This window comes from Diadema antillarum, unplaced genomic scaffold (assembly GCF_040938485.1).
Source record: "Diadema antillarum isolate AM-2024a unplaced genomic scaffold, OU_Dant_1.0 seq00000732_RagTag, whole genome shotgun sequence".
Lineage (NCBI taxonomy): Eukaryota > Metazoa > Echinodermata > Echinoidea > Diadematoida > Diadematidae > Diadema > Diadema antillarum.
The window spans coordinates 978084-995628 of NW_027271633.1; the positions used below are offsets into that span (position 1 = coordinate 978084).

The 17545-nt window shown below is 39.3% G+C and overlaps 2 protein-coding genes across 2 annotated transcripts; one reads left to right on the forward strand and one right to left on the reverse strand.

Moving 5' to 3' along the window:
* Positions 1-1530: 1530 nt before the first annotated feature.
* LOC139738285 (histamine H2 receptor-like) lies at positions 1531-2469 on the forward strand. Its single transcript, XM_071648929.1, has one exon. The coding sequence runs from the start codon at positions 1531-1533 to the stop codon at positions 2467-2469; it is 939 nt and encodes a 312-aa protein (XP_071505030.1).
* A 6579-nt stretch (positions 2470-9048) lies between these two features.
* Positions 9049-17237, reverse strand: LOC139738266 (UDP-glucuronosyltransferase 2A3-like). The gene is made up of 4 exons (XM_071648915.1): positions 15802-17237; positions 15157-15213; positions 11502-11667; positions 9049-9286 (listed from the first exon to the last, which is right to left on the reverse strand). The coding sequence occupies exons 1-4, from the start codon at positions 16708-16710 to the stop codon at positions 9063-9065; spliced, it is 1356 nt and encodes a 451-aa protein (XP_071505016.1). The 5' UTR covers positions 16711-17237; the 3' UTR covers positions 9049-9062.
* Between the last annotated feature and the right edge of the window lie 308 nt (positions 17238-17545).

The window sequence follows — 17545 nt, forward strand, 5'->3', positions numbered from 1 at the left end:
ATCTGTCATAAAGTACAAAATGATACCTTTTAAATGATATATTGGTCACTACATATAAAGGTACATTTTTGAAGTTATGGTCAATAGAAGTAAAATTTTTGTATTATTCTTTCAATTTTTCTCAACCTTTAATCGCAAATATCTCCATTTGGCATATATGGACTTATCGGTTTTTGCAAACGAACTCTTCAAACGCAAATCTAAGACATTTCAAACAATGTAACCATACCAAACACGCAAAACCACAAACCTAAACCCCCAGAAAGAAAGTGAAATATTATGGGTGATACATATCGGTTCATCGTACATTAATAATACTATATTAGATTCAGCGCACTAGAAATAAAGCAAGTGTAAGATCAAAGCAAAATCTAATTCATGCGAAAACCATGTGGTTACTTTTGGATATTTTTTTTACTGAATAGTTTGTCCTAACAGCAGTTAGTACCATACATGTTTAGAGTAACTCACCTACACGCTGGCCCATACACTGTTATTTCATAACTTTCTTTTTTTTTAATTTCATGCGATATCAGGCTCATATTCATAATGAAACTAGTATGAACAAAAATATCAAGCAGCTGTATTTTTCTCACTTGTGCTGCTTAATCACATTCTTTTTTCCACACTCGCACACACGCACACATACACGCGCGCATATCGACACGCAGTAGGAAATAAAACAGGTGCAAATCTGATCTGTGTCAATCGTGTTAATTGGTTTGCTGAATACAATCATAATTGATAACGTTAGCAAGAAATTAAAGGTGGAAATCAAATAAAAAGCACCTCTGAAAGAGCTCCGAATTGTGTCTTTGAATCAGAAAACAAGAGAACACGCGAAAACAGGCACATTTTCTTTCGCCGATTTAACAATATACTGGCATTTCTAGTTTCGTAGCTCGGTGCCATGTTGTTTCCAAGGCAATATCTTTCCTCTTTCCCCTTCTTTGCTTAAGGGATTTTTAAAAACGTATGACTTTGATTTTTTTTCTGGACAAGACTTTGCACAATCAGTGCGCAGGACTGAGGAGATGCTGAAATCGATATTGTTGATTTGGGAGGACTGCAATCCAGTGCATGTGAGAACCTGGTGAATGTGCAAATACGGGGAGTAAATATTTCAAGCATTGCTTTCACGTTGAACTGCAAAGGGTAGTAAGAGGTGTTACGATGTTCTAGAGAGAGACTCTTATCGGATCGCCGTATTTGAGAACCCCAAAATGAATAAATCCGCAGCGTAATGGATCTTCTTCCGGAGATAAATGTCTTATACATCACACGCACTCCCCACCCGTCTAATGCTGCCGTATTGTGTTTACTCAAGAAATCTATAGTTAAATGTAATCGCATGTGAATGTTATTGATTCTTTCGTTCCCACAGGCACTTGATGTGTGTGCAGCCAGTCTGCCCGTTGACAGACAACCCTTCGTTTCCCTGTGCTGACTGACAACGTAGCAAAAGTCTGGGATGAAACCGTTTCCAAGCATTTGATCCTTTCCGATAGTTTCAAGTTTGTAGTTCACGAAATGGATGTAACGACTGAATCTCCTGATTTTGGTTCTCCCGGTATGCCGGCCACTGAATTATTAGCGTACAATATCGCGCATAGCGTTAATGCGATTTTCACAGTCCTGCTCAATGTTCTATTACTTCGAATTCTGCAGCGTCAAAGAACAATCAGTGACGTGTCACGCCTCATCCACAGTGTCATGACGGTGCTCGACCTCTGTATGGGGCTCTGCTGGAACACCTGGTCGATACTGTGGTACACGGCCAATGACGCCGAGAACTGCCGCTTGGCCGTCTATATTTTCCTCTTCCCACACCGCTTCCTCGCGTTCTGCATTCTGGCTACCATGTGCGTTATCAGTATCGACAAATACGTATTCATAACGCGTCCTTTACGATATCCGCTTCTCGTCACCCCGAACCGCGTCGCCGTTGTTCTTGCGGCGTTGTTTACCGCGTCGTTTCTATTGTGCATAACGCACTTACCGCTGCCGAGCTGGTCTCGCGTAACAGACATTATCATCGCCAACTGCATCAACCAGTTCGGGTCCTTGTCGGAGTGGGAGAACCTCTTCAAATCGCTATTTCTCGTCGTGCCCATTTCCATCACCATTGTCGTCGCGACTTTCAGCAACTTTAGACTCTTGCACGTAGCCAGGCAGCAGTCGCGGGCAATCGCGGCGCTGAAGCCCGGCGGCCTTGCACCACGGCGGTCGTCGTCCCGCGGCGTCACCACGGTGATTTTACTGACGCTGCCGTTCTACATCTGTTGGGTTCCGTGGATCGTGTTCCTAACTCTCCAGGATCTCTCCGGCCAACTAGCGGCCCTCGACTTCATGGGAGCGGCGACAAGCTTGATAAGGCCCGTAATATACATGGCTACAACCAGAGAGGCAAGGGATATACTGGCAGCTCAGATACGGAAGAAGACGGGGCAGCTGCATGACAGACAATGAGGCGGACACTCGGCACATTTACCAAATTACGTCGTATTACGCCAAAATATGTAACATACTGTAATTCATTTAATCTTTTGACCTACATCCACATTCTCATCCTGAGACAACTTTAAACAACAGTTTGGATATCTTGTTTGTGTGAGCACAATATGTTTGTCGTCGTGTATCTACATTGTGAAATTTACCTATTTCATCATAGAATTAAATGTACATGATTGTTTTTTTTTCCAGTAGAAGCTGTTACCTACGATTGTTTTTCTTTCCGTCACTGAAACGTAACCAGTTTGATATGGCCTCGTGTAAGCCCTTGAGGAACTTATTCAGGTACCACACCAATGTGCAATAGCGTACAATCTGTGAACAGTTCAGAGATTATGATTCATTTGCGTATTGGTCATTTATGAATTGATAACTGCGTTTTCATTGTTTTCATTTGTAACTTGCCCTGACGATTGATCGGTACACTAAGACGTAGGCAATGGCTGTGTCAATCAGGGACTTAAAGGGGGGATATATTAACTTATTGTGCACTCTATACATATAGTTGAAATTTGTCTAACAGATTTATAAACAATCCCATTACATCAAGTCCGTTTTATTATCTAAGTCAACCCATCAAGTCGAGCAGATTCATGTTTGAGATTTGTTGAGGTAATCCTTTTACCTGACTGTTGCTATCCATTCTGAGAAAGATAGAGTAAAATTTCGTATAATTTTATAGAGCCCATTGGCGTTCATTTTTTTTTGTCTTTTACTTTTTAGAGAATTTTAAAAAGTCTTCAGATTACTAGATATATAATGGATTCTCAAATTGGCGATATATTTCAGAGAATCCAAATAATTCTTGTTCTTGTCTCTTTTTCAAACTGACAAAGTTAGTAAATTTCTTTCTGGATTCGTGCTGATTTGAAAGATGTAATCAATTTCATCTAATATTTCTGGAAAATCAGATGCTGTTAGATATGGAGTGAATTACAAATTTGCTAATTAAATAACAAGATTAAAATTGCTGCATCTTATTCCAAGAATTTGATGAGGTATAAGTCGCTGCGACTGATATGGTTTAGATATCTTCTTATGGATTCAGCATGACAGTGGAAGGTAAGCACTTTGTTAATATTAGATTCACTTTGTAGTAATATTGATAAGGAATGGGATCCTTTTGTGAGGATTTTGTTTGGTTTTGTCGCCTTGACAACTATTTTCTTATTTTGGATGAAACATGTGGAACGGTATTACTCATAACAATAATGGATTTGCTGATTGACAAAGGTGGAATTGCAATTCCGTTTATTATGCGCATATGTCAAAGGGGAGAAATGCTCTTAGAATCTCTGAAAATGAAAGAGAAAGTATAAAATGACATGAAAATGATTTCAAACCAGACAAGTCGTCCCGAGAAATAGAGTGAAAAAAGTACAACACTGCGTTTTTTTAAAGAATGAAACACGATGATAGAATTCTTTATTGCTGTATAGTTCAAAGCACAGTATATTAATATAATATGGACTGGCCTTGAGGGGGATACGACATTAAATTGCCTGAGCTAGAATTGTATTTCCCGAGTCGAAGACGAGGGCAATACAATTCTAGTGAGGGCAATTAATGTCGTATCCCCCGAATAGACAGTACATATTATTATTATTACTCATTTCAGGCATCTTGAGCAGCAAAATAAATCATTGCAATGTAAATTTTAACAATTTTCCACTCGACACCAGCTCGAGCTCTACTCCACACTGCGCGCTGCATCCCTATAGACCTATATACACAGCTCAGGTACGCGCCGCGCGTCTAACAGCTAACTCACACTGGCGCAGGGAGCGTCCCCTATTTTTACGTGTTAACCTATGGGAATTTGCCCTCTGTCGCGAAACTCGGGTATGCGGCGCGCGTAGAAATAGCAAGGCTCACACAGTAGCAGCGATCGCCGTTTAGTTTTACGTGTTAACCTATTTGAATTTGCCCTTCGTCGCGGAACTACTGCGCGAGAGACTGTCAGCAACAGCAAATTTTCCTCATTGGGAGCTCAAGTGCCCGGATGCTATATTCCCCTCGTTTTTAACACGCAAATCCCATAGGCGTTTGTCAAAGAAGGGAATATGGAAAATTTGCTCCTCAACTCCCTGCTGGCGCGTAACCTCGCGCGTAAGACAAGGGGAATACAATTTCGAAGAACCACAGCTCAGATGCCTGATACGGGTAATAATATTAGTTATCCCCTGCTTGTTCACGAAATACGGGCAAATATCTACGGTCTGGTGCCATATTCCATGAGGCCGAAGGCCGAATGGAATATGGCACCAGACCGTAGATATTTCCCGTATTTCGTAAGAACAAGCAGGGGGTAACGATTTTATCTTTTAGTGTAAGTGCTAACCTTCTTCTCGCTGATTTCCCCTCGTGAATGATGTTGAAATCGCCGGCTGTCAGCCATGACCATGTTGACTATAGGCCTACGTCTCGCGAGCTGATTACTGTATGCGCGCATACAATGTACAAATACGTACAAGCCATAAGATACTGCAGTAGCCAGATACGTAAGTTGCTGTTGTCGTTTATCAAGCGTCTAGTGGTCTCAGGTTATGTGCGTAATACGCTTGAGGACCACGCGCTGTCCATTTGTTTTGTACAGGATTAGCGCGCACTTTCCTATAAGCGTCTTTGGTACACGCGCAGCTAGCTGTGTAATATGACGTCATATCACGGAATACGGAATATATTCAGTGGTGGATTTAGCGCATGCGCACAATATGACCTTATCACGGAATACGGGATATATTCAGTGGTTGATTGACCAATGAGATTACAGAATTCACGATCACTAAAAGATAATGTAGAATATTCAATGGCTCAATGTGTAAGTTATCAATGGAAACAGGGACTTTCAAAAGAACTTATTGAAAAGGCATAGACAATTTGGTTAGCATCATCCCGCATGCACATAAAAGTGGCGTATGACTGTTTCAAAGCGTTCCACATTGTAAGCAGTAAGAACATAATAGCGTGTTGCCTTTTGTCCCGTTCGCTGTTGTCATGGTTGTTTATCGGTTAGCTGTATTTTCCAGCAAAACAGGAACCACGAGATCAGCGCAATTAGTGATATTGTGTAAAGCAACAATCATGTGTACCACGCTGTCAGCATAATCATGGTTCAAAGCATCGGATTCTGTTTTACTTCAGATTCAGTTCATTGGGCAACAAAGAAAAAAATAATGATGATTACAATAGGCCTATTGATAAATTAACATTCTGACAGAAGCATGTGTGTTTTTTGTTTGTTTGTTTTTTTGTTTGTTTGTATGCACAAAAACAATCTGTGACTGTTGTGATAACATCCTAGGGGTCCTGCGCATTATAGTTTACACATTACAGGCACGATGCGAACTCTATTTTCCGTGTCGTGATGATTGCATTGATTTACAAGTTATGAGCTTTTCCTAGCAGTGATAGGGTGTCTCGCTCTCAATTGTGTGCCATAATACACATACTAACATTTTCCAATGGAAACCAATGTGAAAGAAGTATAATTTTTATATTTCCATGACTATAATGATGGCATTTGGTACCTAAATTGCATGCAATGTTTTAAAAATCAGTAATACGAAAAAATCGAATAGAATAATATGAAAAAGATTAAATTCACGTCCTATAGATAAATGAGGCATAACGTCTCAATTCTCCTAAAAGAAACTAAATTAGTCATTCTAAACTACCAAGCCCAATTTCACAAAGTTATGTTAGGACAAATTCATGATTTTACCTTTAATCTGTGAACTCAAACAAATGCAAAAAAAAAAGCTACCTTTCACATGCGCGTGTCAGTATGACATGTTCATGATTGCATGACCGTTGGTGTCCTGATGTGTCACGCAGTGTACACAGTCAATAAGTTTGCATAATTGATTGATTTACACGCAAACTGCAGTACCTTCGTAAATTGGGTCCCCGAATGGACTGTACTTGCACCTGTATCATAATCTCTATAATGCATACGCGCACATATGCATATTATAATCACGTATATTGTAGTCTTACTTATGATATTAAAAATACTACAAATACACATACTTATGCTTATATGCATGTAACAAATGTAATTACAAATGCAATGGAATTATAAATACTGGTGAACTGGCGTACTTTTCACACATCTTTCAATAAGAACGCTTCATGAATCAAGGAGTTACTTCCAATGCTGCCAAAGGTACTGTAATACTTGTAATGCGATAATACAAGGTATTCGTATCACTGTGGTTATTTTGTCTAATCAATTTCAATTCAATTTCAATTTATTTCATACTTCTTGCATACATCAATATTACATCAAAAGTAATGGCATTTGTTCTTGTATTATATACTTGTCATTACACCGTTCGTAATATACAAAACAAACAAGAACAATATACAGTAGTTATAATGATAAGTGATCGAAATCTCGGTTCGGGTTGTACAACTGGACATACATGAAGCAGAGATTAGTACCCCCAATCCTCCCCCCCCCCCCCCCCCCGCCCATTATCTTCGTCAACATCAACAGGCAATAAGTCACTAATGAACAGTGCATTCAGAGTAATATGGAAGGTAATATTTGTGAAAATCTGGTTCTAATCATGAAAATCTTTAGGAACCATTGCAAGTCGAAGCGATTTTGAGGAAGTAAATTAAAATAATGATAATAATAATAACAATAATAATTCAGGGTTACACCTCAATCAGACTTTGGCTTAGTCGTTTTCTTCGAGCGGGAGCAGCAGCACCGACAGACTATCCATTTCATGATGTATATGCTCTAATACTGGCTGGTCCTTCATGATAGCCGCCGCTCGGGCCATGTTGGTCTTGTATCTGCAGAGAAGTGCAGTGTTTAAACTTTGATTGAGATTTGTTTTAAATTTTAGCCAATCTCTCCCCCCCCCCCCCCCCCACAATAAAAAAGTAACAACTGGTGATAGTCACCTGTTCATTTTCTTGCCTTAGAAAACGTGATGAAATAGCACGCACAATAGAATAAAAAAGAATTATGATTTTCATTATTTACTTATATTGATGTAATATTCAAATATGAAGAAAAAACCCGAGAAGAGGTCAGGTCAGCTTGTTAACAGGTTAAGTATTAAAGGGGAATTCCAGACGATTTTCATAATTGCATATCATGTAATACATAAATCAACAGCTCCATGTGAAGAGTTTGTTCGCAAAAACCGATAAGTCCATTTTTGAAGATTTTGAAGTACGGTCTTTGTCATAAGTACAAAATAATACCTTTTGAATGATATATTGGTCACTACATATAAAGTTACATTTTTGAAGTCATGGTCAAAAGAAGCAAACATTTTTTTATTATTCTCTTTATTTTTCTTGACCTTTAATCGCAAATATCTCCATTTGGCAAATATGGACTTATCGGTTTTTGCGAACAAACTCTTCATGTATAGATTTGTGGAATTTATTCTGGTTCTTGAGCAGAGAAACAATACTTTGAAAAACCTTAAACAAATTACACTGAACAAGGATGATGACATAGGAGGCTCACATATTTCAGAAATTAACAGTGCAATTCCATTTTAATACCGCTTGCTTGCGAGTTCACCTGTATGTAATCTATGCATGCCTTTTTATTTTGTTCTGCTTCCTTGAGCCCCAGCTCATGCATTCTTATGGTGACCCTGCCATGTCGTCATCCTTGTTCATTGTAATTTCATATAAATTTTGAAAATATTCTTTTTCTTCATCCCAGTTATCATAAATTCTGAAACTCTGTCCTCGGTACAGCTAATTTATAGTTGTTTGAATGTAAAAATCTGCAAATCATCTGGAAGTCTCCTTTAATGAAAACAGTCTTTGTTCTTCAGCGATGTTTTAGTCCCAACTTCTCACTAAAATGTTATGGGGTATTCATACTTTCATTCAAATATTCCAATTCCAGCAGAGTTTAGGAGAGCAATCGGTAACCTAAATAGTAGTCCACGTTTCTAAGTAAATAACAAGCCGTAAGGTAGGATTTTGTTGTATTCTTTATAGGATTCTTTCTTCCAAACCCGAAGCAGTTAAAGGGGATGGCTAGTAACTGATCAGTGGGAATCAGCGGGAATGCTGGGGGATGATTGTTCCAATCCTTGTGGGATTCATTTAAGAGTACATTATATATCTATCTTGTTGTGTGAAAATTGTTTGCTTCAGAATGGTCTCATATTCAAGTAATGTGCAGTTTAATGTTTTCAGGTTAGCATGCCTGTACAGTGACGGGGCATTAAACTGCACATTACATGAATATGAGACCGTTCTGAAGCAAATAATTTTCACACAACAGCAGATATATAATGTACTCTTAAATGAATCCCACAAGAATTGGAACAATCATCCCCCAGCATTCCCACTGATTCCCACTGATCCGTTACTAGCCATCCCCTTTAAAACCAAAAGAAAAAAAAAAAACATTTACGAAAATCTTTCAGAGATAATTTCGCGTAAAATTATACATTTATGTTGAAAAAAATGGGGAAAAATCCAATGAAGATGTCATCCTCTTTAATTAATCAAAGGTAATGTTTACAAGGCCATCCGTCCGTATGATTGAGCAGGTAAACTTACTTCGGATTTGTGAGAATCTCATCGACGGCCACGCGGAATTCTTCCTCCGTAATCGTGTTCTTGTCGACGGCGAACCCGAGTCCCTTGCTCTCTACCCGTGCTGCGTTCGCCATCTGATCTATCGCCAGCGGCATCAGAAGCAAAGGAACGCCGTGACTCGTGGCTTCGTAGACCCCCGCTGCCCCGCCATGGTAGATCAACATTCGGGTCTTCGGATGGCCTGCTCAATGATCACGAAAAATATTAATTTCTTATAAAAAATCAGATTAGGGTAAATAGATTAAACGACACATAATTTAGGGTTAGACACTAACTTTTCCTTTTCTCTTGCAACTCGTTCAGGCCTCTAAAATCTTTTTATTTGAATATTTGGTGTCCCGATTTGAAAAAGAGATGATAATCAATTTTGGAACTTAGTTGTCTGATCGGGCCCCAGGGAGATAACCTTTTCGAAATTTTTGGCGCACCACATCAATTTTTAGTTACGTCGGGCTATCCGGCAACTACTGATACCGAACCATGCGTACTAGGCACACAGGCAGACTTCCAATAAATAGGGAAGGCGTTCTATGGATGGTTTGAAAGGTATTGGAATGCCAGGAATTTGGTATTTGATATTCGATCGTGGTGGGACATCCAAAATTCTCTTTCTTTGATTTCATTCCATTTAACCCTTCCTGTGCCCACGAGTCAAAGTATAATGTGCACAAATTCCAACCGCATGTCCGTATAAACACATTGGGTATGGCATGCAGAGGGTTAATGAAGTCAACATCAGCATAGATGTGGAACTGGAGATTGACTTCTGCAGACGAACAGTACGCGTGGGATGAGCCATCGTGCCTTAACCCTATAAAGCCCAAGGGAGGGGGCAAATTGTGCCCCCTACCAGATTTTTGTTTGCCACTCCTACACCCTTTACCCAATTTCAACCAAATTTGAGGACTTTTCCTAAAATCTTATTGCAAACATTTTGATATATAATTTACCTATGTCTGACATTGCCGATTGCAACCATAAACTGACAACCATGTTCATCAGATTTTGCATGTTTTTCTGTTCAAATTTCAATCAACGTCTATAATAATGAATGAAATGAGGGTTTTCTTGGCTGTAATTTGCTGAAGGACCAAAAATATGAAGTAATTATGGTCGAGAATTACCCTGACATGGTCTTCTAATTTTTCATTTATTTCTATATGACGTAGGCATCAAACAATAGATATGATAGAAATAATCTAAAATACAACATTTTCCAAAGGCTACCCTTTTATTTTGTGACGTTATCACACAAGCTTTGCCTGTAATATCACTTGTTGATAATATTATCAATCTGCAAACTCAGAATTCCAATATTATGGAAATAATTAGATGTGATACCAATTTTGTGCCTATCCCAAGCAATACCCAAATTCCCAAATTTCATATAATTCTTTATATTGTAATGAATAGCGCCCCCACATGTTGACCTTGAGAAATTTCAACCATAACAAATGATGAAAGTTGACTTGCTTCTCCTTTGTGCCAAACGTGAAAATGATTGATATAAAATAAAAACATAGACACAGAGGATAAAGAATATAAAGAAAAATATGATTTTAGCATATTTCCTATGTATTTCTTTGTATTTGGGCAAATAGCGCCCTCAATAAGTGACCTTGAGAAATTTTAAATGTTGGGTCACGCAGAGTATGAGTTGCTCTACCGATATGACGGTGATACAATATAATAAAGAAGTTAAATGGGGGGCACAATGTGCCCCCGCCCCCCCCCCCCCACCCCCCACCCCCACCCCCTTGGGCCTGGAAGGGGTCAAAATAACTTTGGCTTTATAGGGTTAGAATATGACTCATGTAAAGAGAAACGCGCTATAATAATCTTTGAAAAGCCAAGCTGAGAAATCAAATAATACAGGAAGATTTCTATTCCACAAATAAGGTGAGACTCGTTAGTCTGTATCATACATTAACCCATTGTGTGTCACATTACTACCCTTCCATAGGTATTTTGTGTGTATTATTGAGTCATTGGCATAGAAAGGGTTCATAAAGCAATCACTGCCAATCCTCACCCTTATTACACAACAGGTCATTGTAACGTAACAATTTATGTCGCGTTGCCATTATACGGAAGGAGAAATTGCATATCGGTGAGATAATAATCTTTGACGGTATAATAATTATAATTTGTGATTATTCCGTGGAGGAGAACGGATGGTTGAGATTATGGTTATGAGTGTATGAAACATATTTCAAGCGAAGTTATGCAGCTATTTGAAAGGCTTATTGACAGATGGGAAATTATTCAAGATATTGGTACTTAACGGTCCTACATTTTCTGAAGTGCTTACTCATACATTATGCAATTAAAAGTGTAGTGCCAATTAAATACTTGAATAATTTAGGGACCCACAACGAGAACAAGAAATTCCACACCAAGTAGGTCATTTTGTGGCAGCCAGTCAGAGATAAGCGTGTTGTTGCCAAGGCTACGAGGTTTGGCTCCTTTGTACCGCCACAGCACCCTCTGCGGCAGCTCGCTGAAAACTTTGGCGATGCTGTCGGCAAGTTTCTCATTCTGAAGTGACGTCACAGCCGAGCCCTACGTGAAAGTGTAATGTTAGGCTATCAACGACATGAAGACTTAAGTTCTATAAATACATTATATTATCACGGGGGTCATGTAAAACTTTGTCAATACATGCCGTACTGCGAAGCACTTTTATCCTTTTATTGAATCCTTTCTCAGTGAGAAAAAAAAGCTCTGAAGAAACCGAACGTGAAAAGATCATTGGGGGAAGACTAAGGCGACTATACTAAGGCCTTGATGAATAATGAGCGGATGACTCTTTAAACAGGTATTCATAATAAACTAGAGAGGGGCCGTCAAAGGCGGCAGACCCACGCCTTAAGTACAAAGTCGGGGTAAACATAATGTGCATTCGGTCATCTACCAGAATTCGGTCACTTAGTTGCTAGTGTGCTTTATCACCAGCCAGTGAGTTCTACCAAAGATCGTACACTTCAGTGTACGATCTTTGGTTCTACAGTCACATCACACGCAAATCACATCATTTCACATACGGTAACACTCATTCACAACAGGAAAGTCCTTTAGTCTCCTCCCAAAATCCATCAAAAATCCCAAATTCCACCGTCAAGTGCAGAATCGGAACTTTTTTTTTTTAATTATTTCAAAGTTTATTTCATTTTTCAACAAAAAACATACGTTTCACTTCATTTTGTAACAGAAAATAAGGTAAGTAGAATATAGTGAAATAAAAAGAGTATAACAATTGAGGACCTAAAGTAATCATACATTGTATTGCAAGAAAGAAACATAAGTGATCAAAGCGAAATACATGTATACCGTTGTTTTAAATGCGAAAAATGGAGGGACCCACTAAAAAGACAGAGCTTGTAGTATGTGGGTCCCTCTGGAGAAGAACATCAACGAAAAGATCCTAAATTGAACCGTCGTATATACAAACAGATAACAAAGTGGAAGAAGTCTGGAAGCCCACTAGAAATTAGATTAACAAATAAATACATTTACATAGACGCGAACTAACATAAAACAGGACTAGACAGCAAGACAACTACTAAAGAAAAGGTTATAAATACATTTACATAGACGCGAACTAACATAAAACAGGACTAGACAGCAAGACAACTACTAAAGAAAAGGTTGTAAAGGACAAAACGGGATGGACAAGACTGACGAACTGAAGACAAAATAGCAGACAAGAACGCAAACAAGAGACAGAAACAGTAACAGAACAACAGAAACAACATAAACATAAACAGCGATCTTCGGCAGAAGCGGGCGCGAATTAAGTCCAGTTTTAAGAGTATTGTCTACGCGACGGGTCGCCGAAAAACGCTAAAAATCGAGAAATACGCCGTTTTCTTGCGGGATATTTTGATTATAGCAAGCCGAGAGTGTGATGATATCAAAGGTCGTACGAGTGTACGATCTTTGATGGTATCCACAAAAGCGCAAAAGAAAAACAAAATTTACGTACCCCCTAGGCAATTACCCCTATGATTAGTGTCTACGGAAATTATTCAATGCAAGGGTTGAATGCAAATGTCTACTGCACCAGTATTCGGTCACCAACGAGCGCCGCAACGTCCCCGATGCAATTTTGCACCAACAGTGTAGAGCGCGATGCATTTTCAGCGGCCTTGCACACGCATTGACATTGAGCGCGCATATCGTGCAGTGTGACTGCGACCGAGCAAATGCTCCTCCAACGAAAAAAAAAATCAATGTTAATTTGAAAAATCATCAAAATACGGGCCAGTTTGTGACGACGGAGAACGAACTTTCATAAATCTAAAAGGACATAGTCCCTCAAACAGGCCTAAACGTAAATTTCGGAATTCTTACGAACATTTGAGCAGCGAAGTCGGATCGTTTGGGAGTTTATGTTTTCGTATGGTAGCGGAAAATCGCAAAGTGAGAAACGGGAAATTTTCGGAGTGGTCACTATACCATAGGGTCAAAACTTCAAGGTCACACAGAATTTGCAAGGGTCAACCGATTATCACCAAAATCTAATCGATTCTTTCCTGCCATTATCCAAACATCCCCTGAACATTTCGTGCAAATCCGTTCACCCGTTCTCTTGTTATCTTGTACACAAACAAACAAACAAACAAACAAACAAACAAACAAACAAAAAACAAACAAACAAACAAACAAACAAACAAACAAACATACGGAACCCTTTACATAACCCCCTGCCGATTTTCATCGGCGTGGGTAATTATGAAAGAATTGCTTATGCCCATAAGTTCTTCTCATCTATACTGCGGGTATATGACCGTGTGATCATACCATGAAACATCGAGTAAGTATATATCCACATGTTCGTTTGTCAACGAAACACGCTTGTAGGAAGTAGAGACACTTGAACCTTCTCCAATGGAAGTTGCTGCAGCTTGCGTTCTTAAGACCTGATAACGTGCTGACGCCCAGAAGTGGGAAAGCTGGCCCCGGTTCGGGTATATTCGAGAATCACATCACGAACCGTGTACAGCTTTATCACTGACCTCAACGTTTAACAAGGGCACATACAGCCACATCTTATTATGGAGTCGCTCGTAACCTATGAACCTACGCTCTGTATGCATACATTTACATTTCGCTGACGGGTGCTAATCATTGTTTTTGAATGTACCCCGGTGGGCAGCGAATAAAGGTTCAATTGATTTAATCGGACCACGTATGAATCCCAACGCTATAACTATGTCTCTAACGTTAGCCAGTACTAAGAGTAAGAAGAAAGGACATTATCATAACATTATTGATAATGAGTTTCTGAATAATGTCGGATTTGCCGCGGTTTAAGATGGTTTTATTTTCACTTCGAGTTGATGAAAGTTTACCTTTTCTATAAACCTTTCCAATGCATGTTTAGTGAAATTCATTTACAATGTATTGTCTTCGCGATGAATTTAAAAGAATAACTATTAAATAGGTAGATGATATGATAACAATAGTTACATTATATATTCCTCTCATACATCTCACTTGGTATGATTGGGTGTTCCTGGAATGTGCAGAACATCCGAGAATAGGGACAGACAAAAAGTGAAAAGTCGCTATTGATGATGAACTGTTTTGATAAAAAAAAAAGCTATACTGCTAAAGAAAGCCTGAATGTAAACACTTTAAAAAAATCAAATTTCCTAAACATTAAGCGACTGTTTGGTCAACCTATTGTTTAACTATTATCTGTAGAAGCCAAGAATCTAATGATAATTTTTAAATGTATCTGTTAAGCACATGCTCTCACCTAAACAAACAAACAAACAAACAAACAAACAAACAAAAAAGGGATTACATTGTTTGTCATAACGCGTTTGCTCCATTTTACAACATTGCACTTTTGACTATAGTCAGCCGTCCTGTGCATTCCAGGAATACATCATGAAAACGAGCAAACTGTCATTCCAAAGAAAATTAGTCAGGCTTTCTTATGATGTCACATTCAAATGAAATGATGCAGATTTCAGAGAAATATGATGCATCGAACTGGAATTGCAAGACATTTTGAAGGGGTTTATGTCCATAGAAACTTACCAATGTGAAAACAATGATGCCATGGTCTCCAGAACCTTCTACAAAGTCCTTCAATTCCTTTAAAAAAGAAGAAAGAAAATGATGTTGCACAACAGAAAATTTTAGGAAGCATCAAACGTACAACGTTGACCTGTTATGAATGATTCTGTAGAAGATCTCAACCTTTATTGTATCAAGGTTACATTCACAGGTCTAACTATGGATGTACTTTTTTATTTTTAAAGGTCAATCGTAAAATTCACGTTAAGGGCAAGAAATTGAAAAACATTTGGGTGTTTACAGGATTGTACAGCTGCCATGAGCTAGCATTGATAACAATGATAAAGGTGGAGTCAGTTCTAAACGTTGCTGTTGCAAAAAAAAAAAAAAAAATGTGTCTATTTAATATCTATATACAGAAATCAACAGAAAACTTGTCAGGCAGTGCAAGTACGAACAAATCAAATTCGGAGAAAAGTACTTGGGACTGATATTGATGCTACTTGCAGAATTTTAGCGAAAATCTCATTATTTAATGATATGCCCCATTTCCAAGGAACTTTTACCTTCATGTTTCTTTTCGTTTTGTTTCGATTTGTTTTCCTTTTAATTTTAGCACTAAAGCCTTCTTAAAGTAAGGAGGGGCAGGGTTTCGTGTTGATGTACCTTTGGTAGAGGTTTAGCAGGCTTTGCGGTGATGCCTCCGATAGGGATCCAATTTGGAGCCGTCGGCTGAGCAAACTCGAAGGCGAAGTTGGAGTAAACCAGCCAAAGTTTGGATTCAGCCGTAAGCTGCCTGAGACTGAGGTCAGGACGGATGTTAAGCTCTCTCTTTATTCTTTGCACCGGGTACGTCGCGACATACTCCACCGTTGGCATGACCACGTAGCGGAAGAATATGTTCATGAGGCGCTCTCTAAACGACATCCGATCTGTATATCCCACAAAAAGACTGAAAGGTACATAGGAGGATGGAACGGGAATTCCGAAATGATCCTCGGTTACAACAATAGACCGTCGGACCGGTGAGATAGCCACGTAGGGAACCTCCAGGTACTGGCCAAGGAGAAAATCGCATCCCTCGATAGGCATGGTAATGATTAGGTCATATTTCTCCTTCTTCAGTTCATCCAGAGTATCCGTATCATTGAACAATGTTACACATGCTTCGCTAACCAAGGAGACCTTATCCCGAAAAGCCTGTATGACTCCCAAGGGCCCAACTTTACTCAGGTGATTCTGCAAGGACGACAGACTGGCAACAATCTCCTCCAGTTCTTTCCTGGACCGGGGGCTGGCAAAGAACTTCTTGCCGGTGACCGCTGTGTCTGTGAGACCTTTGGTGATCTTATTCATCGGAGCGAGGAGGGTGACGCTGTGTCCCCTCTCAACCAGGGGTTCTGTTATGGCCGAAATTACGATGTGCTGGCTGTGAGTGTTGATGATGGATGTCATCGACAACAAGATCTTCGCCCCTTCGGTCGGCAGCGGACTTGCCCCGAAACCCGCAAAGACAAATATGATACATAATCCTAACTCCTTTAGGTATGAGTACGATGACGTTGCTCCAGTCATTCTGCAGGTTACTGTCCTAAGGGAAAACGGTGAGTAACTCTTTCTGGTCTGGTAGTGATTATGGCAGGAACAAAGTTCGTAGGTGCACACAGGAGGTCCAAACTCTCAGGTACAAATTGTAGGGCTAACATCAAAAATATGGTTTTATGTGAGACTCCTACTCATACTGCCATATCCACGTACACCAATGGAGCGTTGACCGACCAAGTACCCAAACAGCTCAAGTAGATAGACTTCGTCATCCAAAAGGTGCATTTATAGGCACTGCATAATTCATAAGACACGTTTACACAATAATTATTATGCGGATGCAACACAAAGCTTGTTTTGCAGTGATTAGGTCAAGAGGTTCTGCAAACTGACTTTGCTCCATTTGCTATGCTATAATCTCTGCTGAGGAAATTGCCATGACTGCGGGGTTGGTATAGTCTTTCACAAAGGCCGCTTTTACTATGAAAATCAATTAAGCGTTTTCAAAATAAACATACACAGTCTTCTCTGAAAGATTAAAGGCGTTCTCCCAGGTAGCTCTTTGGAGACAGGTGCTATTGTAAGAGGTGTAAAATGTGAGACAAAGAAAACGAAAACTGCAAAAGGTTAACACGTCGACAATTCAAAGCAAACAAATGGTTCTCATAGGAAACTGAATACAATTAGCACTTGACTAGAGCAAAACATTCCAAGTAAATGTTATATGAAAATAATGATATGGGGTATGGAATGTTCATACTCGCTACTTGACTTTAGCTGTTAGTCCACTAAACTATACTGATTTACCGCGGTGATTCTTCTTTATACCTCTGAAACTATGACCTATATGCCCTACAGTCACACA

What these genes read in the sequence shown, in the direction of transcription:
- LOC139738285 (XM_071648929.1), top strand. Translation starts at nt 1,531, where the DNA reads ATGGATGTAACGACTGAATCTCCTGATTTTGGTTCTCCCGGTATGCCG.
- LOC139738266 (XM_071648915.1), bottom strand. Translation starts at nt 16,710, where the DNA reads ATGACTGGAGCAACGTCATCGTACTCATACCTAAAGGAGTTAGGATTA. An exon ending in CTGCTAAACCTCTACCAAAG is followed by an intron (nt 15,214 to 15,801) that starts GTACATCAACAC and finishes TCTTTTTTAAAG; the next exon opens with GAATTGAAGGACTTTGTAGA. An exon ending in GCCACAAAATGACCTACTTG is followed by an intron (nt 9,287 to 11,501) that starts GTGTGGAATTTC and finishes ATCATTGAGCAG; the next exon opens with GCCATCCGAAGACCCGAATG.